At 37.6% G+C, this 25,310-nt stretch overlaps 2 protein-coding genes across 4 annotated transcripts in view; one reads left to right on the top strand and one right to left on the bottom strand.

Annotated features, from left to right (window-relative positions):
• The window catches only part of LOC149800830 (ankyrin repeat family A protein 2-like), a 44,017-nt gene extending 23,988 nt beyond the window's left edge, over positions 1-20,029 (top strand). The window contains exons 6-8 of one of the 2 annotated variants that reach the window (XM_089954834.1): positions 211-437; positions 3,858-4,005; positions 16,380-20,029. In XM_089954834.1, the coding sequence (XP_089810960.1) occupies positions 211-437; positions 3,858-4,005; positions 16,380-16,432 (428 nt within the window). In that variant the 3' untranslated portion in view covers positions 16,433-20,029. Of the gene's footprint in view, positions 1-210; positions 438-3,857; positions 4,006-4,844; positions 7,872-16,379 lie in introns of those variants that run through there. The other variant, XM_089954833.1, reaches the window with a different exon arrangement.
• LOC149800831 (uncharacterized) overlaps positions 20,028-25,310 on the bottom strand; it is an 82,732-nt gene continuing 77,449 nt past the window's right edge. For both annotated transcript variants that reach the window (XM_089954831.1, XM_089954832.1), the window contains exon 18: positions 20,028-25,061. In XM_089954831.1, the coding sequence (XP_089810957.1) occupies positions 24,311-25,061 (751 nt within the window). In that variant the 3' untranslated portion in view covers positions 20,028-24,310. The remainder of the gene's footprint in view (positions 25,062-25,310) is intronic.

Here is a 25,310-nt window from a genome sequence, read left to right on the forward strand (position 1 = left end):
TTTAACTGATGCTAACTCTTTGCTTTCACAAATAAGGCAATTTTGTTGAGTAATTCTTAAATTATTTTTTTAAAGCCAAAAATGCAGTATTTTAAAATTTACATTCCTTTTTACTTTATTTGCATTTCACTGTATTTTCTTGTTTAAAAATTGGTTATGCCACATTGCTTATCTGCAATTTTCATAGATATAAAATGGATTAATTTGCAGGTGGTGGGGACATTGACAAGGCAGATGATGGTGGATTGACGGCTTTTCACTGGGCTTGTGCACATGGACAGCTCCCAACAGTCGAGTTCATGGTTCAAAATGGGGTGGACATTAATGTCATAGGTCACCATGGAGAAAATGGCCTTCTCTTTGCCAGCTGTAATGGTTTTACTGACATCGTAAAGTTCTTGTTGAGGCACGGAGCAGATGTGAATTACTCGGATGAGGTTGTTTATTTCATTATATAGTTATTTACCATGCTATATCATCTTTTTATTATTTAAGTGCAAGCATTGAAACTGACCTCTCTGTATTTAATCCCATGGCTTATGGCATTTAATTAGAGTCAGATCTGTCTTAAGAAGCGATCGTTCGGTTGTAAACTAGTCATGGCTGCAGCTGTTGTTGCATCACACAACACCAAAAAAAACCTATTTATTGTTTACAGCCCCTGTTTGTTCTACAAAACTTACATCCATACTCAAAATTAAGCATCCTCTCGTGAAGCTTGTTTCATTCATTTCTTTATTTGTCTTCCAAGTGATGAAAGCCTTGCAGAATCATAATGATTAATTAATATTCCACTAAAAATGTGACTTGTTCATAAAATCCAGAACAGGAATGATGTACTATTGGCTACCTAGTCATATTGATACAAAGGAATATGAGAAGAGAGATAAATCTGCCCTGCCACCCATTTCTGAATGATTTTAAGTATTGATCTTTAATGTTATGTACTTTTTGCAAAATGAAAACACAAAGAAGCTTTGAGACATCAAACTAGTTGCAGGAGAATGGCATTCCTCATAGAGAACATTGTTCAGATGATGAATGGTATTGAGTCAGGGACATATACGACACAGATGACCCATCAATACATGCATGGAGAACCTTAACCAATATGCAGACCTTGCCAGTGCTTATTATTGATACCTTAACCAATGTACATACCTTGCCAGTGCTTATTGACACCTTAACCACTGTGCATACCTTGGCAGTGCTTATTGACACCTTAACCAGTATGCATACCTTGCCAGTGCTTATTGACACCTTAACCAACGTGCATATCTTGTCAGCACTTATTGACACCTCAACCAAAAAGCATACCTTGCCAGTGCTTACTGACACTATAACCAATATGCATATGTTGCCAATACTTACTGTCACCATAACCAATATGCATACCTTGCCAATGCTTACTGACACCTTGACCAATATGCATACCCTGCCAGTGCTTATTATTGACATCTTAACCACTTTGCATACCTTGCCAGTGCTTACTGACACTTTAACCAATATGCATACCTTGCCAATGCTTATTGACACTATAACCAATATGCATACCTTGCCAGTGCTTGCTGACACTTTAACCAATATGCATACCTTGCCAGTGCTTACTGACAGTGGAACACATTCCTGTCAAATGTATCAACTTCCACTCGGCAACACAAGCATTTTAATGTGAATGTGTTTATCAAGATGGTAGGTAATGTGCTACTTGATAAAAGCATGTACCTTGTAAAGGATGTAGTTTACATGCTAAATTGGACCCAGTATTCTAAACATTTTACTTTTTTCACTTTATATTTTGTTTTATATACTATGATTCTTCATCAGTTTTATTGGGTATACATTTTTGCAGATTTATTGATTTCTGTGTGCCATACATATTAATACCCAATGAACAGTGTGATACCTTAGGATCCCTTCCCCTATCCATGAATTTAAGTTTGGACATAAATTTCCTATTTTCAGAATCAAGGACATTGATACCCACAAGAATAAACAAATTCTCCATACCTTTATACATGTATGGTATTGTGCTGATATCAACCCTATGGATACATTTATACATGGATGGTATTGTGCTGATATCAAGCTGATGTATACATTTATACATGGATGGTATTGTGCTGATATCAACCCCATGCATACATTTATACATATATGGTATTGTACTGATATCAACCCGATGCATACATTTATACATGTATGGTATTGTACTGATTTCAACCCTATGCATACATTTATACATGGATGGTATTGTGCTGATATCAACCCAATGCATACATTTATACATGGATGGTATTGTGCTGATATCAACCCAGTGCATTCATTTATACACGGATGGTATTGTGCTGATATCAACCCAATGCATACATTTATACATGGATGTTACTGTGCTGATATCAACCCAATGTATACATCTATACATGGATGGTATTGTGCTAATATCAACCCGATGCATACATTTTTACATGTAGTGTATCATACTGATATCAACCCTATGGATACATTTATACATGGATGGTATTGTACTGATATCAACTCTATGCATACATTTATACATGGATGTTATTGTGCTGATATCAAGCCAATGCATACATTTATACATGGATGGTATTGTGCTGATATCAACCTGATGCATACATTTATTTATGGATGGTATTTACTGATATCAACCCTATGCATACATTTATACATAAATGGTATTGTATCAATATCAACCCGATGCATACATTTATACACATATGGTATTGTACTGATATCAAGCAGATGCATACATTTATACATTGGTGGTATTATATCAATATCAACCAGATGCATACATTTATACACATATGGTATTGTACTGATATCAAGCAGATGCATACATTTATACATGAATGGTATTGTGCTGATATCAAGCTAATGTATACATTTACTTATGTATGGTATTGTACTTATATAAACCCAATGCATACATTTATACATGGATGGTGTTGTACTGATATCAACACTACACATATATTTATACATGGATCGTATTGTGCTGAGATCAACGCAATGCATTCATTTAAACATGTATGGTCTTTAAAGCAATTTTGATTGTACCTGTTAGTCTTGCTGTTTTGTCTGTACTCCATAGCCACATCAGAATAAGTATACAAAGAAATCTCATCAACGCTAATGTCACATTCAGTTTCATACATTGTATGTCAAATTCTCAAGCTTAATTGACCACCAACTGGATTTATTTTAGGAAAGTACAAATTTCCTCTGGACTTTGAGATGCTATGGCTGGCTACAGTCAATGTACCTACTCCAGCAAGGACTATTTCTATGTGTCAGCTTTATATAATGTCAGCTGCATAATGTGAAATAGTAAATCTATTATTGCCTCTCCCATGGGGACTGTTTTATATTGTTGTGTGCTGGAGCAAAGTGTCTTGTCTTGGGGGTCTGTTTTGCAATATTGTTGTCTGTTATGGAAAAATGCCTTTGCCTTTGGCTTAGGCACCATACAGACAACACTTTGGAGAATGGTTCCATCAGGACAAGTCAATAATGTAGTATTACATGTATACCAAGGATGATTACCACGAATTTATTCATTATTCCTAATTTCTCAGTCTTAAAATGAGGTGTCAGACCTAATGTATTCACAAACAGGCCTTAATGCAACAAATCTAGCAATGTCAGGAAAACTGATTTAAAGCAGTTACTGAAGTTTTATGTTGGCTTTGTATTGAATCCTAATTCTGTTCTCTACTTGACTTCTGTTTTCTACTTGACCTCTAGCAGTGGCAAGCATATAATGCTTTGTTGAAATTTTAAAGACTGAATAAACCACATTACCCTTGACCAGCAATTTGTTTATTTTACAGACTGGAACGACTGCCCTGATGTATGCTGCATACAACAGTCACCCTGCCAGTGTCAAGGTTCTGCTAGAGTTTGGGGCTGACTTGACTCTGGAAAATGTAGACCACTATACAGCAATGGACCTTGCTGTAGGACAAGGTCATAAAACAGGTATAGGTCAACCTGAAGAAAGTTAGGTTCATATAAAGTAAACATTGTTGTAACAAGACCCAATGTCCCAGTTATGCATATAAAAAGAGGGTGCATGCATCAACCCTATTTCATTTGTTACTCAGCTGCAATACGTTTTTCCATTACTGTGCTCTCTGTGTACCATGTTCTTTCCAGACTGGCATGATTTCTCTGTACCCTGCTCCTCCTAGACTGGCATCACGTCTCTGTACCATGTTCCTACAAGATTGGCATGATGTCTCTGTACCATGTTCATACAGAACTGGCATAATGTCTCTGTACCATGTTCCTACCAGACGGGCATGATGTCTCTGTACCGTGTTCCTACATGACTGGCATGATATCTCTGTACCATGTTCATACAGAAATGGCATAATGTCTCTGTACCATGTTCCTACCAGACTGGCATGGTGTCTCTGTACCATGTTACAGTGTACCCCATACTCCTCCAAGACTGGCATTTTGTCACTGTAAAATGTTAGCGTTAACATTATTATCATAAACTAAGTAATTGAAAGAAGCAACAGTCTTGCTACAATCATGTACCAGGAGTTCCAAAAGATATACATAACACCATAACACCTTCCCTCATAAAGAAAGATTTATGCAATAAAGCTTCTTTTTCTATATCAATCAAACACACATATGATGATAACAATAAAAAACACAGGAATATGTATGATGAGGAACACAAAAAATATATACACTTAGGAACATGGAGCCTCTGTTGATTTGATGTTTATCTCCAACAGCCAAAGACATTTAGACATGAGATCTCGGGTTTCGGTAGATCATTATGGCCTTTACACCATTTTCAGATGAAGAGAATCTATTTATGGCATCCAGTTTTACTGCTAAAGAAAATCCAAGTCCTTTTGAGACACCAAAGACCACTTATGTAGAACTACTGACCTTCCACAAGTTACTGACAACATTTTCTTCTACACATTGGAGGCAAGTAATCACATGACGAGCATCTTGTACCACTCGGCCATGGAAGCCCATCAATCACAAGACAATCATCTTATACCACTCTGCCATGAAAGCCCCTCAGGCCATAGGTATAGGTCTCATATGAAAGACTAGACGTGGGAGATAAAACCTGTGACAACTGGATTGAAAGTGCAGAATATTACTGCTGGGCCATCAGTGATGATGATGATGCTGTTGACAATACAGTTAACTGCAATGACATTGATTTTACGAGTACTCTGGGAAAAATGATTCCTTGACATATATCCATTTCTTAAAATCTGATTAATGATATAAAAATGTTTGACTTGCTATATTTCTTTTGTCTTTTTAAACATTATAGTAGTCTTGCAACAAACATAAAAATAAGACAATGGTAACTGAAATATATGTTCTTACAAGAAATTGTATAGTGTAAAAGTAGGCAGAAATAATGCAACATCACTTCCACAGGCATTAATGGTTTTTTTTCTTCTGACAAATCATGAATTATAAGTTTACCAAAACATTTATTGAAAAAAATAATAACAAGGAATCATAGCATCTGACCACACAGTTACAGCAATACAAGATTTAACTATTATTCTAAACAAAAAAAGCATTCCTGAGAACAAAGAAAAACAGCAAAATATAGTGATCACTTTAGTTCACACAGCTTAGTAAGGATACAAATTCATGATTTCTGTATTAGAAATCCCCATTATAAAATCTATATTCATGGACGTTAAATTAGTAGGTATTAAGGAACTGATCAATGACATATACAAATAATAAGCCACCATGAAAGTTTGTGATTTCACAGTATCAGAGACATGCATGGCTGGCAGACAAACAAACAAAAGGACAAACGATTGATTATAATGAATGAATCCAAATAAAAATATGCAGTAGATTATATGATCTATAAGTATTCAGTAGACTGCCTCCAGCCAGCTGTCATTTAAATCGCTTCTGTCCCCAACCCAATATTAAAATCGCTTCTACTGCCCACTAACCCATAGCCAGAAATTATGTTTAAAAAATATGCTTCTGTAGGGGGCAGTGTTTTTCAATTAAAACATATCTGATGGTGGATCATAATTTTTTTTAATTGTTTTATGTGTGGGATGGTTGAATTTGAAAGTGCTTTCCCCCGGGGGGTATATGTTTTACTGGAACAGCCCTGAGAGGATTCATCCTGTAGGATGCTGTTTATCATGTGTAGAAACTACAGTCTACAATTTCCACATCATGGTAGATTTTGTTTTTTCTTGTTGGGACATCTGGAAACAAGTGGTCATATTTACATATTCGATGCTTTAAATCATTCTTTTCTTGTTGCTGTAGATGTGAAAGTTTCTCGTTCATATTCTTTAATATTTCCGAATTTTGAAGACTGGTTATACCAAAGTCACTACCATCTGATTGCACACCATCATTAAAGCTGGGGTTGCAAACTCAAAACACTACGAGGACCACAAGAGAACTAGTACATTGGCCTGAAGGCCTCATCACTGAAACCTTTATACAAAGCAAAAGTGACTCTTATAAAAGGTAGCTATATAAAAGGTAACTTGTTGAAATATTGGAAACAAAAAGTAAATGATTTAACAATCAGATTTTTATCAGAAGTGGCTAGCTAATGCTAAAGAAAATTTGCATTATTAATTACTTTATAAATTCAAGGTGTCAATGTGGGCCACAGGAAACAACTTCAGGGGCCACATGCTGCCCACAGGCCACATGTTTGAGACCCCTGATTTAAATCTTCACTGTAGGACAGGTACATCTAATTTGACTATGATTAAGAGGGCTATCTCTATCAACATACTCCTTTACCATATTTATTTGGCAAAGCTGTTATTTTTGTCTTCCAGAAGTGTTGATCATATAATTCAAGTCACTTACTTTCTTTTTAACTGTATAGGGACCATAATACATAGCCTGAAGAAAACTTTAAGGTACGGGCAAAGCAAAATTGAATTTTATCACAGGGCTGAAAAGTTCTTTCCTTTGTAGCTTTGGGATACCTTAATTTCATGTGATTAATTAGAGTGAAGATTGCTTCTGGCTATTTCACAAGCCTTTGACAGCTTATTTTTAAAATCAGAGACATAATCATAAAGGTTAATCACTGGTTCCTGTATGGAAAGAAGTTTCTCGTTTAACAATTTCAGTGTTCCACAAACAGTATGTCCAAATATTAGTTAAAAGGGACAAAATCCTAAAGATTCATGGACTGATTCCAGCAAACAACAGTAAATTAACACTCTCAGCCCAATTTGTTCTGGTATCAAAGCAGTGTGACTGATTTGTATTCTTTAAAGTCTGATGGAATCTTTCCAATACCCACTGACTTTCAGGATGATATGCGGAGAACTTCAGTTGTTGGATACATAATTCATACATAATTTGTAGGAAAATCCCTTACATGAAATTAGAAATTTGATCAGACTGGATGGATTGGGGAAAGCCATAAAGGGTAATGAACTTTATCAAGGTTTATGCTATGGTTTTAGTCTTAATATTCAATAAATGAATTACCTCTGGAAATCTTATAGACACACATTATGGTTAAGAAGTATTAGTTGCCGGACTTGGTCTTAGGTAAGGGACCAACTCAGAGTCTTTCATTATTCTGCTAAATGTTTCATCAAATGCAGGAATAGGTTGCAGATGAGTTTAGGTATCTTCTGATTGGGTTTTCCTACCATTTGACAAGTGGGACAGGATCTACAGTATTTGGAAACATCACTTTTGATTTTTGGCCAATAAAGATTATTTAAGATATTATGATAAGTCTTATTGACTTATAAATAACCGGCCAAGGAAGTTTCTCCTTCAAATACGTTCCCTGATCACATTAACATTAGGGATATAAGCCTGCTACCTCTCGAATCCAGCCCTACTAAAAGACAAAAATTCGTCTTTTCGGTCTATCTTATATAGACCAAAGGGCAATGACTCTTGCCCCTTACCTCCCCTTGCCACCGCCAGGTGTCACTAGTTTTTAAGCTTCGCTTGTACTGATAACACGTACATTATACCTCCAAACAATCCAAGCCATCTTAGTGTTAAATTGGACCATCCGAAGTTAAATTTGGATTTATTGCGTCGGACAATCATTCTTCTACAGGTTGTATACATTATTTTAACAATTTTTCTCAAATTGAGTGACTTTGTCACCCTTCCGGATTTCGTTTACTGAAGACCATGTTACACATGCTATCGCGGAACTCGTGTTGTTAATTAAGAGTTAACGCGACACTAATTTCGCTTACTCCGTTAGTAACGGTTGTGGTATTAGCGAATTAATAACATGCTGAATTGTTAATTTGTGCTTTGTTTTCTTTTCTTGTGTCGTTTCAGTAGAAATATCAACCAAATGCATGAAATGCAAAAAGTTCAAAGCAAAAGAAGACAACCATGACTCTTGTATTGTATGTACCATGTGTACATCATCTATACCATGCAGCGTGTGTAATACTTGGACAGAGCAAACGTGGGCTAATGTAGTCCAGAAGGCAGCAAAAGGGAGGGATAGACGGAATAAGTCGAAGAAAGATAGCATTGATGTCCTCAGTATACATCCGAAGACAGCCTCCATTGCGAGCCTTGTGGGGGACATTGGGGTCCCCCTCCACCTAAAGTTCGTCGTTTGCAACCGTCAGCCACAGTAACATCAGTGGCAATGGAGGGAAATAATGTTGACAGGGTACAACAGTCCAACTTTGAACAGATGCGTCGTTTGGTCCAGGAAATGACGACGCAGCTATTGACATCAGGCCAGATATTACCCTTATTTTCCTCGCTCGCTAACACAGCTTTGTCTCACTCTTTGGGGAATGTTCCCCCAATTTTAGGCGGCCCAGTGGGCGTAAGTCCCTGAGCATGGCCTTCGGGCCTGTAAGTCAGGACGCATGGGGTTTTTACCGGATCCATCGGATCCATTTCTTTATGCAACCTCTACGTCACCAGCCGTCCAACTGTCCCAGCATGGAGACCCTATTGGTAAAACGATCTGACCAAACATGACTTACGGGGATTTTAGTGATAAATCCGTCCGTCAGGCTGTACCACCGGCAACATACCAATACTATGGCAGAGATTTTAGTGAGAAATCTGTCCGTCCAGCCAGGCCATTGGAGCAGCCGGTACCAGTGATAGCAGGACCGTCGCCAACATTCAGACCAACCACAAGCCAGACAAACCAGCCGGCAGAGCCAGCCGTCCATATGTTCATGGCTTATCCACAAGGGAGAGTTAGAGACAGTGTTAAGGATGACGGAATCGCGTCATCTATGCCACCTGGTATGCTCTATCCAGAAATGCAAGCTATTACAGAACATGACTCGGCACACAGTGAGGGTGACGAAACCCCTGCAAAATCAGCCGTACACAGATCCAACCATGGAACGGACTGAGTTTGGCTTCAAAGCGGCAGTGGAAGAAATTTATAGGGTGTTGGCAATTTCAGAATGCCCTCCACCTCCTACCGCCACTCAAGACTACAAAGTTAAGGCGTCTGTAGATCTTGACGGGGAGGAAGAGACGCCGTCCTTCCGGCTCCTTCCCCAGTCGGCAGAAATTAAGGAGATCAACGATCGTCTATCAGGACGAATAGGTGATCCGGGGAATTCTAAGGCGTTCTTTTCAGAAAGCCAAATACCAGCGACGTTCTCGGGTCACTGGTACAAAACTCCTTCAGACGCCTTCAATACGGATCTTCCAGCCCTGGACAAAAATATGGCAGCAGTTCACATGTCCGCTCCACTGTTTTACAAAGTGGACAAAAATGTGTTTCATGCCACGTCAAAGCTAGTCCGGAACGTAGTCGCTACGTCTTCAATGTTAGACTTGGCTTCATTAGCCATTTTCCGACTCACAGAAAAATCCGACAATGACCACGCTTGGGAAGCGACGGCCCGGATTGCTAGAGTTATTAACAGGGCAGCTCACCATTCCATGGCTAATGCGTTGACTGCTTCTGCCAACTTAGACTTGATACGACGTGACACATGTCTGCGGTCCACGTCACTCAAGCCCCATCATACTCTGGCTTTACGGATGACTCCGTTTGGGTCGCAGTTACTTTTTGGAGGAAAAATTGAAGAAGTTCGGAAGCAGGCAGCTCAGGAACTGCCCCTCCAACTCGCCGCCCAGCCCTCGCAGGCGTTTAGAAAAACTCAGCCCCTGCCACAGCGGAGGGATGATTGGCGGACCAGGTACAAGGGATCCTTACAATCAAATGTGCAGTATAGATCCCAACCCAATGCCAGGAGACAACAGTCTAATCAAGTTAGGAGGCAACCATACAGAGGCGGTAAGACACAAAGTTTCTCCGTCTTCAAGCCTCCTAACTCTAAAAATTGACATACCCTCTCCACCACCCACGGACAGCCTACTTGTGGGCGGCTGCCTCCTGCAATTTCAGGACCACTGGACCACCTTTTTTCCTCAGAACGATTGGGTGATCCAGGTCATTTCGGAGGGACTTCGGATTTCATTTATCCAACCCCCTCCCCTGTCCTCCTCTCCCCTCTTCACGGACGTACCGTCCGATCGGGAGAAGGATACCTTTCTACAACAGGAGATATGGTCGCTCATAGAAAAACGGGCGGTGGAGATTGTGAAAAACCCGCAATCGCCGGGGTTTTATTCCAGGCTGTTTCTTATCCAGAAGGCAAATGGCAAGTTGAGGCCGATCATCGACCTGCGTCGCCTCAACCAATACATTTTACCACCGAAATTCAAGATGGAAACGGCAAGATCAATCCCTCTTTCCATTCGGCGGGATGAGTATGTCATCAGTCTAGATATGACCGACGCATATTTTCACGTCCCTATCCACCCCGCGTCACGGAAATTTCTCCGATTCGCTTACTGCGATGTGGTTTATCAGTTCCAGGTCCTACCCTTTGGCCTCAACATCAGCCCTTGGGCTTTTACCAAGGTTATGGATTGCGTCGTCACCCTGTTCCGCTCGACTTCATCTACAGGGACGGCAGTGTACTTGGACGACATCCTCCAGAAACATATGGTAAGTTCTATTCTGCTCAAAGGCAGAAACGATCTTTTAGCACTTTTAGATCATCTAGGCTTTCTCGTGAACTGGAAAAAGTCTGATCTCCGTCCATCTCAGCGTTTTGTCCATCTGGGTATGGAGTTTCTCACCGATCTGAATCTGGTACGGCTTCCTTGCACTCGCGTAATCCGGATCGTCGAACTCGTTGAGTCCGTTTCCAACAGGATGTGGATTTCAGTGATAGAATTCTTGCAACTCCTCGGATTATTCAATGCGGCGCCGGACTTGATCCCGCTTGGCCGTCTTTTTATGCGTCCCTTACAAATGACGTTACTGGCACAATGGCGCCCCTTTTCAGGTCCCCTCAATCAAACAATAATAATCATGCCCAAGATACGATCATTCCTGAGTCAGTGGCACAACCCAGGTTGGCTGTCCACGGGGATTCCTCTGGAGATGTCCCAAGCGGAGATAACGGTATGTACCGACGCCAGTACCTACGATTGGGGTGCCCACCTGTTGCCGGACTTTGCTACAGTCAGCGGCACGTGGGAGCCAGAGGAGAGGTCTCTCCACATCAACCTTTTAGAAATGAGGGCTGTCAATGCCTTTCATTTCTGGAAGGATCAACTCTCAGGAAAAACTGTCCTCATTATGTCAGACAACTCTGTGGTGGTGACTTACCTCCTCAAACAAGGGGGCACCAAATCACCAGACCTGTGCATTCTGATCTGGCAGTTTCTATGTTGGTGCGACAAACTCCACATCAACGTACAAATCAGACACATTCCCGGCAGACTCAGTGTCTTGGCCGACACTCTATCCAGGAAAGGTCAAGTCATTCACACGGAATGGTCACTCCATCAATCAGTCTTTCTTCGGATTTGCACACTTTGGGGGCGTCCGATGATTGATCTTTCTGCGACAAGGTGGAATCGCAAGTTGCCCACCTTCGTCTCTCCAGTTCCAGACCCAAAGGCTTGGGCTGTGGACTCTCTGTCAATCAACTGGGAGGGGTTGTGGGCATTCGCCTACCCTCCCACGGTTTTGGTACCAAAAATAATCAAGAAGTTAAGGGGTCAGAACTGTCGGATGATTCTGATTGCCCCTCTCAGATGGAACAAGTCCTGGGTTACCAATCTACTCGATCTAGCGATAGATCTACCCAGGAAGATTCCAACCAGCCCAAATCTTCTAAAACCGCGGTCAAGGGTGTTCCACCCCTGCCTGGATCGTCTTCTTCATGCTTGGCTCTTGTCCGGGCAGGCTTGCGAGACAAACAATTTAAACCTTCGATTGTGGAGAGAATCTCAAGAGCAAGAAGGCCCTCCACTCTGAAGGCTTACGAGGGAAAGTGGCGTGTTTTCAGGGACTGGTGCCATATCAATAACATCGTCCCTTTGAGTGTCTCAATCCCTCAACTGGCCGACTTTTTTCTCTGGCTTTTCGAGGAGAAACAGTTGGCCCAAATTACTATCAAAGGCTACCGCTCCATGATATCAGACACATTTCACTATCATGGTAGATGTGACATTGGGCATAACAAAGATCTATCAGATCTTTTAGCCAATTTTGATTTCAATCGACCAAAATCCCTCACCCTGTTTCCAAAATGGAATCTGTCCTGGGTTTTAACATGGCTCAATTCAGACAAATTTGAACCTTTAGGCCACACTTCATTAAAGCTACTATCATACAAAACATGTTTCTTGATAGCCTTAGCTTCAGCATGCAGGGTGAGCGAGTTACATGCCCTTTCCAGTGACCCGAACTTTCTTCAGCTCAGATCAGATGGTTCGGTGGTCCTCCTGACGCAACCAGGCTTTGTAGCCAAAAATAGGTTACCATCCATTGGCAATCAAAGAATTGTCATTCGCTCGCTCTCTTCCATAGATAAGTCAAGAGCAGCAGCCATGTAAGATCCTGTTCGTGCACTCAAGCACTATTTAAAACGCACAGAGGCATGTCGGGACACAAGTAAGCGCCTCTTTCTTCCGGTCAAAGCTGGTAAACGGGATATCACCCCTCAAGCCCTTGCTTCATGGCTGAAGTGGGTTATACGCTCAGCGTACTCTGAGGTCTCACAAGATCAGAGTTGCCTCATGAAGATTACGGCTTATGAGATTAGAGTAATCTCGGTGAGCCTGGCATTCGAATGCAATGTTTCAATCTGAGATATAATAGAAGCTGTTGGCTGGCATGCAGAGTCAACCTTCTCCAGTTTTTATCTCAGAGATTTGGCTTCACAGAGGCAAACCTTGAATCTGGTAGGTCCAGTGTTGGCAGCCCAGATGACCACCAGACCCATTTAAAACAATCAGCACAGCCTATCAGCTTCGCTGGATTCGCCAGTGAAATTTCGTAGGTAAGAAGATTTCAATAACTATCTTCTTAACCGTATATAGGGGTCACATATCACGTGACCCTAGGCTGTGTTGCTGATGAAATTAGGAGAACGGGTTATTGTTCAAATGGGGAATCCAGCCATCATTCCCTAGAAAGTACCCGGGGTGGAGGTAGGATGCTCAGCATTCCCTCCTCCTATTACTTATTCTCCTAACGTTAATATGATCGGGGAACGTATTTGAAGGAGAAAGCAAATTTTTAGTTGTTGTTGTTGTTGTTGTAGGGATTAATGCCATTTTTCAGCACACGATAGGCTATACATGGCGGCCAGTATTAATGGTGGAGGAAGAACCCGAGAATACCCCGGAAAGAACCACCAACCCTAGAGAAGCTACTGGCAAGCTTTCTCACATACCCACATTGGCCGAATCCGAGACTCGAACCTACGCAGACAGAGGTGAGATGGCAGTGATCCGTAACGGAGAGCACTTTAGACCACTCAGCCACTTGGGGCCCCCCAAATTTTTAGTAAATTGTGTTTCTCTGAGAATACTTACCCGATCACATTACTTAAAAACCCTCCCAACCACCCCGCTATGCGAGCATCCACGTATATGATATATCGCTCAGCTTAAAAAAGCTAGTGACACCTGGTGGTGGCAAGGGGAGGTAAGGGGCAAGAGTTATTGCCCTTTGGTCTGTATGAGATAGACCGAAAAGACGAATTTTCGTCTTCTAGTACGGCTGGATTTGAGAGGTAGCAGGCTTATATCCTTAAGGTTAATGTGATTGGGTAAGTATTCTCGGAGAACACAATTTACATGTACTAAAAATTTGCTTTCATTGGCTAAACTAAGAACTTCCTGTCTGTATGACTTAGAAGAACAGTTTGATAGCTCACTGACCAGCAGGTACCTCAGGTGGTCTCCATTTTCCAATAAGGACCCCATTTTTCACAGATTACCAATTTGGTACCTCTGCTGCTTCAGTTTCGCTCTGAAACAAACAAGTGAACTCAGGATCTTTTTCCTGTTCTACAACATATGACTTGTTTTTCACCCAATTAGAAAAATGTGACCTCACCAAAAGCCTGACCAACACATTTGTAGCCAAAGGAATAATTTCCTGATCAGCATCATTCTGAAGAGCACTTTTTTTCCATAGCTTTAGTAACTGCATAGGCAGGGTTTAAATCAGGGATTTCGTTCTCAATAGTATCCTCCTTTTGATCCAAACAAGGCTGAGCTGTTACAAGTGGATTAACCACAGCCTAATCTTCAGCTAAGTCATTGCCTCGCAATAAATGAACATCCTCAATGGGCAAAGAATTCACAGCATTGAAAGTCACTCATCTTGAAGCTAAGTCTGATGATAAACTAACATTATCAAGTGGAATTTGAATAACGCCACACTCAACTCCCTGCTCAAGAACACTGAGAGGAAGAAGATTTCTCAGACAAAGGCAAAGTACTTGCTAATAAAAGACTCTGAGATGCTCCTGTGTCCCTTAATATTTTAATAGGGATAGGATTAGCAGAATCACCAATAAGTGTTATTGAACCTACCAAAATGAATGGTTCATAATTTTCCATAATAAAATCAGACTGGGGTTTGTTAGACCCAACTGATGTTTTGTTTTGAATACATGACCATGACTTTCACATCTGAGAAACAAGAGCATTTTTGGAACAGCTCTGTCTTTATCCTGTTGTTTATTGTTTTAAATCAGAAATAACATGCCATATTTTCTTGCAATGAGTGCATGTTGGAATAGATAAAGATTTCTGTTCAGTCTCAAATGTTTGATTATTATATGTTTTACCAAATTTAAATTTGTAAGGACTCATATGAGACTGATCAGTTTCTTACTAACAGCCTGCTGAGACGAAAACTCACTGACAAATGAAACTTTGTGAGCCAAGGAATAGTAGTCAGCTTTATGAGCAGCATTTTCCAAAGCAACTGCATGGTGTTCATCAGGATAAGTCTTTATGTCTATGAATTCTTGAACTCTTCGATTAACATGAGTTGTCTATTTGTAATTTTTTACCAATCTTTTTTATGCACACCACCTGTCAAATAAATTTTTCTTTTCTCCTAGTGAACTTGACATGGGTTTGGCTATTTTCTTTTCTACAATTCCAGAACATCTGTTGATATGCCACATATACCAACTCATAATCTTTCTTCAAGATACATTCCTTGACTAAATCATAATCAGCACTGGCTTCACCTGACACTGAAGTATAAACTTTATGAGCTTTTTCATTAAGTACAATCTCTAGTAGTAAAGTCCAGTGCCATTTGGTAATTTTAAATTCTTGGCTATATTTTCATAGTGATGAAAATATTGATCTTCTTCATTTTCTTTGAAAGGGGTACTAAGATAATATTTTGGTAACATCTAAATCAGAACTCTTTTGAGTGGAGTGCTTTCTGCTTGCCAGTTCTAATTTTTTTGAATTTCAGTTGCATTTCCATCTCTCTCATCCTTTTGCATCTGCAGTTTCTTTTGCATCTCTCTTTTTGCACTTGCATCTCTCTTCATTTAAATTTATATTTGCATTTGCTGCTCTTCCCTTTCTCTTTCTCCTTTCTGCATTTGCATTTTCATTTCTATTTCTTTTTCTTATATTTGAAGTTGAAGTTTTTTGTATTCTATTTCAATCTTTTGGGTTTTTATATTCTTTAAATTTAATTTCAGAGCAAGATAGAGATTTACATATTAATCCAAAACATTTTCATCAGAAATTTTCTTTTTCACCAAATACATGAACAAAATATTTGTAATTTACTGTTTATGTAATTTCATGTTTGTGAGGTTTTTTAGGCTTGAAAATTAAGCCATTATTTTTAATAAACATCAAAATGTTGCATTTGTCAAAGAACTTATTTAATAAGTACAGTATTTGCATGCCCTGGCTTGCTTAATTTAGGCATTATTTTACATATTTCATACATTTTATGTGAATTAGTTACTAAATACCATTCTAAAAATTAAATGCTTTTTAAACAATTTTTTCTTCTTCAGTTCAACAAGTGATTGAGAGACACATGCTATCCCTGTTGGAAGGGGTTACATGAAGTACCAGATGGGCATGGTCATTGACATGATATGCAGTAGAAGGGAGGATTGTACATCTAGTTTGAGTGGAATTCAGTGTCATCTTGCATTTCACTGACTGAATGTGCTCTTATGCATTGACATATCCTGGACAGCTTTATTCTGAGTGTTGTTTGATATTGATATATTTGGATCCATGTATAAGTCTGATTTTTGGTTTTATTATAATGATTCTCAGTCTTGGTGTTTGAGAAGATATCTCAGAAAACACGAATAACTGCATAAATCTTGCTTGGTATTATTTTGTGTCTCATGAGCTTTAGCCTACATAAGATATAATCAGTCGATTAGGTCACAATGATGTCAGTGATCTCACTTGGTATGATTTTGTGCGTCATCATGACCTTTGCCCCAAATAAGATATAATCAGTTGATTGGGTCACAATGATGTCATTGATCTTACTTGGTATGATTTTGTGTGTCATCATGACCTTTGTCCCAAATAAGATATAATCAGTCATTTGGGTCACAATGATGTCAGTGCTCTTACTTGGTATGATTTTGTATGTCATCATGACTTTTGTCCCAAATAAGATATAATCAGTTGATTGGGTCACAATGATGTCATTGATCTTACTTGGTATGATTTTGTGTGTCATCATGACCTTTGTCCTAAATAAGATATAATCAGTCGATTGGGTCACAATGATGTCAGTGATCTTACTTGGTATGATTTTGTATGTCATCATGACTTTTGTCCCAAATAAGATATAATCAGTTGATTGGGTCACAATGATGTCATTGATCTTACTTGGTATGATTTTGTGTGTCATGACCTTTGTCCCAAATAAGATATAATCAGTTTCACAATGATGTCAGTGATCTTACTTGGTATGATTTTGTGTGTCATGACCTTTGTCCCAAATAAGATATAATCAGTTAATTGGGTCACAATGATGTCATTGATCTTACTTGGTATGATTTTGTGTGTCATGACCTTTGTCCCAAATAAGATATAATCAGTTGATTGGGTCACAATGATGTCAGTGATCTTACTTGGTACGATTTTGTGTGTCATGACCTTTGTCCTAAATAAGATATAATCAGTTGATTGGGTCACAATGATGTCATTGATCTTACTTGGTATGATTTTGTGTGTCATGACCTTTGTCCCAAATAAGATATAATCAGTTGATTGGATCACAATGATGTCACTGATCTTACTTGGTATTATTTTGTGTGTCATCATGACCTTTGTCCCAGATATGATATAATCAGTTGAGTGGGTCACATTGATGTTTCAGTATCAATAAATGATTATGGTCTAGGTTAAAACTTTTCTACATGGCAACAAGCTACCATTCCTTGATAAGCATGGAATCAATGAACATTACATCCATCCTTTGATGGGATATAATTCCTCGGAATTCTAGTTTCTACATGGCAACAAGCTACCATCCCTTGAATGGATAACTATCAAGCATGGAATCAATGAACATTTCTACCATCCTTTGATGGGATATAATTCCTTGGAATTCTAGTTTTTGGAGACAGATTATTGAGATAATAGACATGTTCCTGTGTGCAAATGTTTGCTGGACATAGATTTTGACTAGGTGGTGTCTGGTATCATCCATTGTCTGATCTCTAGCTCAAAAGTCATGATCATATAGGAAAAAGTTTACATTGTTAAGAGTCTTAGTTGGAATAATTTCCATGTCTGGTCTGTAACATTTATGTTAGTGTATTTACATATTTCATGATGCTTTACCGTCCTATTCATTATGACTGTTGTTGACTATGTGGTTGAATCCCTTTGCTCAGAGGTTAAGGTCAAGGAAAGGAAAGTAAATTTGTCACCAGTTTCAGTTTGACTGATTTCTTTGTCAGGATGAACACTTTCAAACTTCAGAAAATATTGTAATGAAACTTTATCCAGATTTTTATGTCCAGTCACAGTGTCGCATACATGTGCATAGGAAGATTCCAGGATCAAAAGTCAAGCTCAGAAGAAAGGAAAATATAAAATTGTTGCTGTTTCTCTGCACTGTATGTAAGCTTACAACCACTTGAGAAATTTTAATGAAACTGGTCTCATGATATCAGGACAAAATTTTGTGTTATAAATTTTAGGTTTCTACCTAAAGAAATTTTACAATACAAACGATGAAGTGCCATTTGCACTTCTCATGGATCATTCAGCAGCTGAACTACCAAGATACAGCTTTTCATTATTGTTCTTGGTTTGGTTTGGTTTAGTGTTCATTTTTTGGCTTGGAATCTCCAAAGTCTATGGCATTCCTTCCGATTCCTCATTCTATTGTTAGCTCATCTGGCATTTTGCCCTTGAAAAGCCAGTGAAGATATGTAAAGGGATAGAACTCAAAATCGCACCCATAAAGGAAATCATTAATTGGGTGGTTACCTCCCTTTATATAGTTTAACAGCACAAGTATGGAGCCCTTAAAGCAATATGGAATCATTTAAGTAGAAAATGCTCATGAATGGTAATTGCTAAAACTTCTTTATCAGCATGTTTTTAGTAATATTTTAATCCATTCTCTTTTAGGAATAAAAGAAGCAACAGCTTAAGGTTTAATTTAGATTACCTGTATTTAGAGGAGGGATGGTGCTATTGTCTTATAATCATAAAAGGAAGATAACTATCAATATCTTACAAGCTATGTTCATCCTTTAATGTTTAATGTAGTATTACCTGAAGACTTCAGGTTTGATCCTGTTTAATGTCCTATTACCTGAACACTCCAAGTTTCATCCTGTTTAATGTACTATTACCTGAACACTCCAAGTTTCATCCTGTTTAATGTAGCATTACTCGAACCTTCCAGTCCATCTGTATTCTCAATACATTTAGATTTTTAATTTTCAGAACTTAACCTAGAGAAATATTTCTCCCATCCTTTATTCACTTAAATGGTAATCTTTGGAATTGTTACTCTATTTAAATGGATTGATCAGAGTTTCATTGAAAGATTACTCTGTTGAGTGGTATGAATGCACATTAAATGGAATGCCAACACAGTTTGAATGGAATGTTTACATTGTTTGAATGAAATTATTACTCTGTTTGAATGGAATGATTACATGGTTACTGTTTCAAGGAATGATTACTGTTTGATTGGTATGATTACACATTAAATGGAATGACTATACTGTCTGAATGGAATGTTTACATTGTTTGAATGAAATGATCAATCTGTTTGAATGAAATGATTACTCTGTTTGAAAGGAATGATTACTCTGAATGGTATGATTACAATTTAAATGAAATGACTACATTGTTTGAATGGAATGTTTACATTGTTTGAATGGCATGATTACTCTGAATAAAATGATTACTGTTTCAAGGCATGACTACTCTGCTTGAATGGTATGATCACACATTAAATGGATTGACTACACTGTTGGAATGGAATGATTGCATTGTTTGAAAGGAATGATTACTTTATGAATGAAATGATTTCACAATACATGCCAGCCATTATGTACTTTTGACATAATCATTTTGCTTTTCTTCACCAAATTATGTTTTCCATTCACCTGTGTATGGATTACACTTTTTTGCTACATTAAAAAATAAAAATAAAACAATCAAATGTTTTGTCATTTTTATTATCATCTCTTTAATTCCACTTTTATAAATTTGAGAATATTCTTAAAAAGATGACTGCTGTATAAGAACTGTTTCATTTAATCATACATGGTACCGAGGGAAGGCACTTTTGAAACAAAATATGCCAGGGTACTTTGATTTCATGGAGTTGATATATTGGTTAGAGCGTCCGCCTTGGAAGTGGGAGTTCGTGGGTTCGAACCCCGGCCGAGTCATACCAGAGACTTACAAAAATGGTACTAACAGCTGCCTCGCTAGGCACTTGGCATTAAGAGGTTAGTGTTTGGACTGGTCAGCCTGGTGTCAGAATAATGTGAGTGGGTGGGACATCATGCTACATGTCTGCGGCATGATGCCCCAGTGCTAGACATCACTATAAACTGCCACACTGCAGACATCGTAGCGATATGACTGAAAAATTGTTAAAGCTACGTTAAAAATCCTAATCACACACATACTCCACTTTAAAAGTGCCTTCCCTGGGTCCCATGTAATGGAACAGCCCTAGGAATAGCATAAGAGAACTTTCCAAATTTGCTTTTCATAGCAACTGTAGGACACACGGTACTAATGGTATGAAAAAATGGGAACCAGCCTGGAAATAGGTGAACATAAAATAGAGTATATATGGGTTAGGCTGACCAGGATTGGTTAATAATGTAAGTTATGTTGTAGGAAAAAGAACCTTTTGAGAGCTTATCCTAGTTGTAAGTGGAAAAAAAATAGAGACATTGTTTTATTGATAGAATTTCAGTCCTTTAACAGTCTTGAGTTTGGAACACTCATTACTAAAATTAGCACCTGACTCTTTGGTACAGAATTGAAAGTACATGTTTCAAACACATGCAGGTCCAGAAAATGCTGTAACTCATATCCTTTCCTCTACACAGAAGCTGACATTTGGGTTTCATCTATACTAATAAATATAGGTTTGATCATGAACACTCAAAAATTTTAAGTTATTGAATTTTTAATATCATGGTGTTTGCATAGGTTTACTATGGGAACTGAATTAGTACCATGAGTCCTATAGACAGCCACAGCAATACACAGTGACTCCACATATGCAGGTGCAATTTACTTTACTATAAATGCAATCACATGGTTCTATTTGTGGATGACAAGCAAAATTAATACATTTTGTAAACCACAGAGTGACTTTAGGTAGGATATTAAATGCATATTCAGATACATCAACTGTTGCCAAGAAGGGGAGAGGGGAACAGTGTGTAGATTTGACTGTTAGGTGGAGTATTTAGCACTTTGGTTTATATCTAAGCGATGCATATATAAATTTATACAATTTACCATTTATAGAGTAATTACAGTAAGCAATCAATATGATATTTCCTAGTTGTGTTTTGAAACATAATGATTCAGATATGATCACTGACCTCTTATGGTGAAGACCTCTCATGACTTTGCATTCCTCTAATTTCTTTCAGTGAATGTTTTGAAAGTTCATATTTTGCATTTTAATGGACTTATGTCTACTTTACTTCAGTTTTAAATTATACATCTTCTGGGGGGAATTTTAGGTAATTTTTATCATTTAAATATCTTTTAATGTAATAATACATGTACATATAGATGGTCACCTTGACCTTTTACTCATTAATTACATAATATGACAAGGCTGGTAATATATTTCAGCATTAAATTGAAGAGCGATAAATGGTGAATTCAGTTCGCAATCATTCAGCGAAAGTTACACATGTAGACTAGTTGAAGTGAATGCTAATATAAATAATTTTTCAGTATGTTTTGTGTTTGTATTCTGGTTCTAATTAATATAGATTTTGACCTTTGTGACAAGAATTTTGACCAGCTGTAGAACCAGGTTAGTAGCAAAACTAAATGTATCTTTTTCATGTGTGCTGTTATCCTGGCATGTAATATCTAGATTACACGTTTTCTGACAAAATTATGCTTTTTTGACACTTATAATAGCAATAACTTTACTTATACCTCTTTGGGGCTTGGCATGTATGTTAAACAGTCTGAATGCAATGTTCAATTTATTTTAATGGGATGATTACAATTTTTAAATGGAATCAACAGTTTTAATGGATTATTTTTAAGGCTTTTCTGATGTCCCAAAAATATAATCATCATCTATTAATTTACAGTTAATAATGAATAAATATTTAAGGTTTTGAAGGGACATCATAGGGTCTTCTTTGAATACATACTTTAACTGCTGATCCATTTGTAACAAGGGCTGTTAGTGCAAGCTTTCAGCAATGATTTAAAATTATTGGTATTTTCTATTGGGAAATCTATCAAAAATATATGGACAAATATATTGATTTTGTAAGGAAATAATAAAAATGATGGTAGATAAGATAGTGATGTGCTAAAATGACCATATGAAAACCAGATTTTCAAGTATTTAAAGATGTACACTAACCAGTATTAGTAACAGTATGCATTGAAATAATAATGACAGTAATTATTCATATAGATATATATCACAGGGATTAAAACACATGTTGAGTACATTCATCATGAATGATTTTATGTCAGTTTTAATTATTTTTTTGGAAAAAGACTTGTAATAGAAATGTACATGTTATTCTGTGTGAGCCTTGTAGTTCAGTTAGTAGAGTACTGGACTCCAGAGGTCACGGGTTTGATACAGGCCAGTCTGAATTGACTGCCTCTGTGTTCCTTGGGAAAAGCACTTAGATTTCATTTCCTTGGCATAATGTAGCCAATAATGTGTGCCAATGATACAAACAAATACCAAAACAAAACATGTTCTTTCCTACGCAAGACAGGGATTGTTAAAATATTAAGGGGACAAAATATGGAATGACAAACTGACAGGCTGCAAATTTTGCTTTAATATCTAACGATAAAGATATATGCTTTATCAACTCAGTACTTGCTACACAGTTCAGAATTGGAGATCACACAGTTACCTGTGGTTCCTGCAATTTTTAGTACACTATGAACAATATTTTAATATTTTGTTGACCAGATCATCATCTCATTTGCCTTTCCTCCATGATCTCAATTCCATATCTATTAATATTGTTGAAATACAAGTACATATATGCTGGAGATCTGTTGGAATACTGCAGAAACTATGGAGGTAATCTGATTGAGTTGATCCATTAATCAGCCACTAGGGAAAGGTCTAAAGTACAACAGCAGTGTGTCATGTTGAAAAAAAAAGATAGCAAGACAGAACAGAAAGATAAACTGTCAAGACAAAACTTGGGAGGATCAAATATCTGATGGTTTGCCTCTGACCGAAAAATATAGTGCAGAAAGCATTGATACAGAAATAACTGGCATAATGTCATTTAATATGTCATATATGTCTTAAATCTGTCAACTGGCCGTAATTGCAGCCTTTCTGCCTTTATAAACAGCTGCTTGTGAATGGGGATTGATTCAGCACCTAAAGCATAATTCACACTACTCCAAGGAATAGGCAAACCACATACCTTTGAAACCTTATTTCTGTAGTAAGAAAATGTCAGAACATCAGATGAAAAAATTAAACAAAATTATGTATATATATATATGAAAGGGATTTATTTTCTCTTTAAACTAAGAAAATTTTGACATTTTCTTACTACATTTATATCATAAATCTAAATTTGTAAAAAAAAAGGTCTGTGGTCTAAAATTATTTGTACAGTTTTGGAACCTCTTATTACTGATGTCATAAAGCAGACATTAATGATATTGTCAGATAATGAAGAAACAAATAAATAAAAAATTGTAGGTTTTTGCCTTAAATTATACATGATGAAAAATCTACACTTTTTTAAGTAGAAAGGATATAGTTCACTCATGAAGTGGGAACATTTTTGTTTTGTGATTCATGATGTTGCCACTCATGAAAATATGTTATCATTTTGTGAGTGAAATATTTCCTTATATCCACTCAAAAAACATATAGATCCTCTATGTATCATCGTATTTCACTATCACAGTATTGAGTATATCACTGCAGTAGATATGTTACTATCACGGTAGAGAATTTCATGACAGTAGTTATGTTGCTATCAAAGTATTGAATATTTCACTGCAGTAGGTATGTTACCATCACAGTATTGAGTATTTCACTCCAATTGGTATGTTACCATCACATTATTGAGTATCAGTTGGTATGTTACTGCCGCAGTGTTAAGGATCCAATTGAAGCAAATCATTATATATATATATATATATATATATATATATATATATATATATATATATATATATATATATATATATATAATAATAATAATAATAATTCTGTTATTCATAAAACCTTTGGTTTAGCGTTTTTGTTTCCCTTTTTGTTTGGCTTAGTAGTTTTTCCAACTTCAAATGACAGGCTTTGGGAAAACTTATCGTCCAGTTTTTGTCTTCTGTCCTGTCTACCAGAACGGCTCACAAGAAGCTCTTTGGGCAGTCTGCTTTGATGCTCCTTGCTTTCAGGAACTTCAGCATGCCAACGTTTATTCAGGAGATTCATTTCTTGGACTTTGGGTGATTCTTGGGACTTATAATCATCAATGATATATTGATCAATTTGTGATTCCGGTAATTCATAGTCTTGCTTTGGCATCTCATTGTCACTTGGGGTGACCCATGGTATGGATGGAATTTCATCAGATGAATCTGACAAATCAGAAGAGTCTGAAAAATAGCTCCTTTCTGTGATGTCACCCTCCCTGAGAAAATCTGTTGGAGAGGAGGCAAAATCTTGTCTGTAAGCATCCAATTGCTGGCTATTTGAATCGTGTACATACCTTTGTAGATCCTGCTGCTGTCTGTATCTACCCAAGCCATACCTATTCATTACCTCTTCTGGTTGTCCCATTCTTGGATCTTGAAGCATGGTGTCTTCATATTGATCTAATTGATTACCATTCTGTTGTTGGATCATGCGTTGTTTGACTTGACATTCGGAACAGTTACATCCTAGCTTTGGCATATCCTGAGATTGACGGTTAGAATATAAGTCTGAGAGTCTCAGTGGGCCAGGCTCATTTGGTGTCAGTGGACCACTAAATTGTCAATACAGAGAAGAAAATACACATTTACAAACATAATTCAGGAATCATTTTTAAACATTATGGTCTAAATAATGATGAGTCAGGAAGTACATTCACAAATCATTGTGGGTGTTAATGTATTCCTAGTCATACGTCTGACATATTTTCTTAAAATTCTATACTTTATTTTAAAGTGAATCCAACTCTTGTATGAAACCACATTTAACATTCATCAAAAAATTTGAATGATGCAAACCAAGA

Source organism: Sinohyriopsis cumingii, chromosome 4, assembly GCF_028554795.1.
Source record: "Sinohyriopsis cumingii isolate HCF-2022 chromosome 4, ASM2855479v2, whole genome shotgun sequence".
Taxonomy (NCBI): domain Eukaryota; kingdom Metazoa; phylum Mollusca; class Bivalvia; order Unionida; family Unionidae; genus Sinohyriopsis; species Sinohyriopsis cumingii.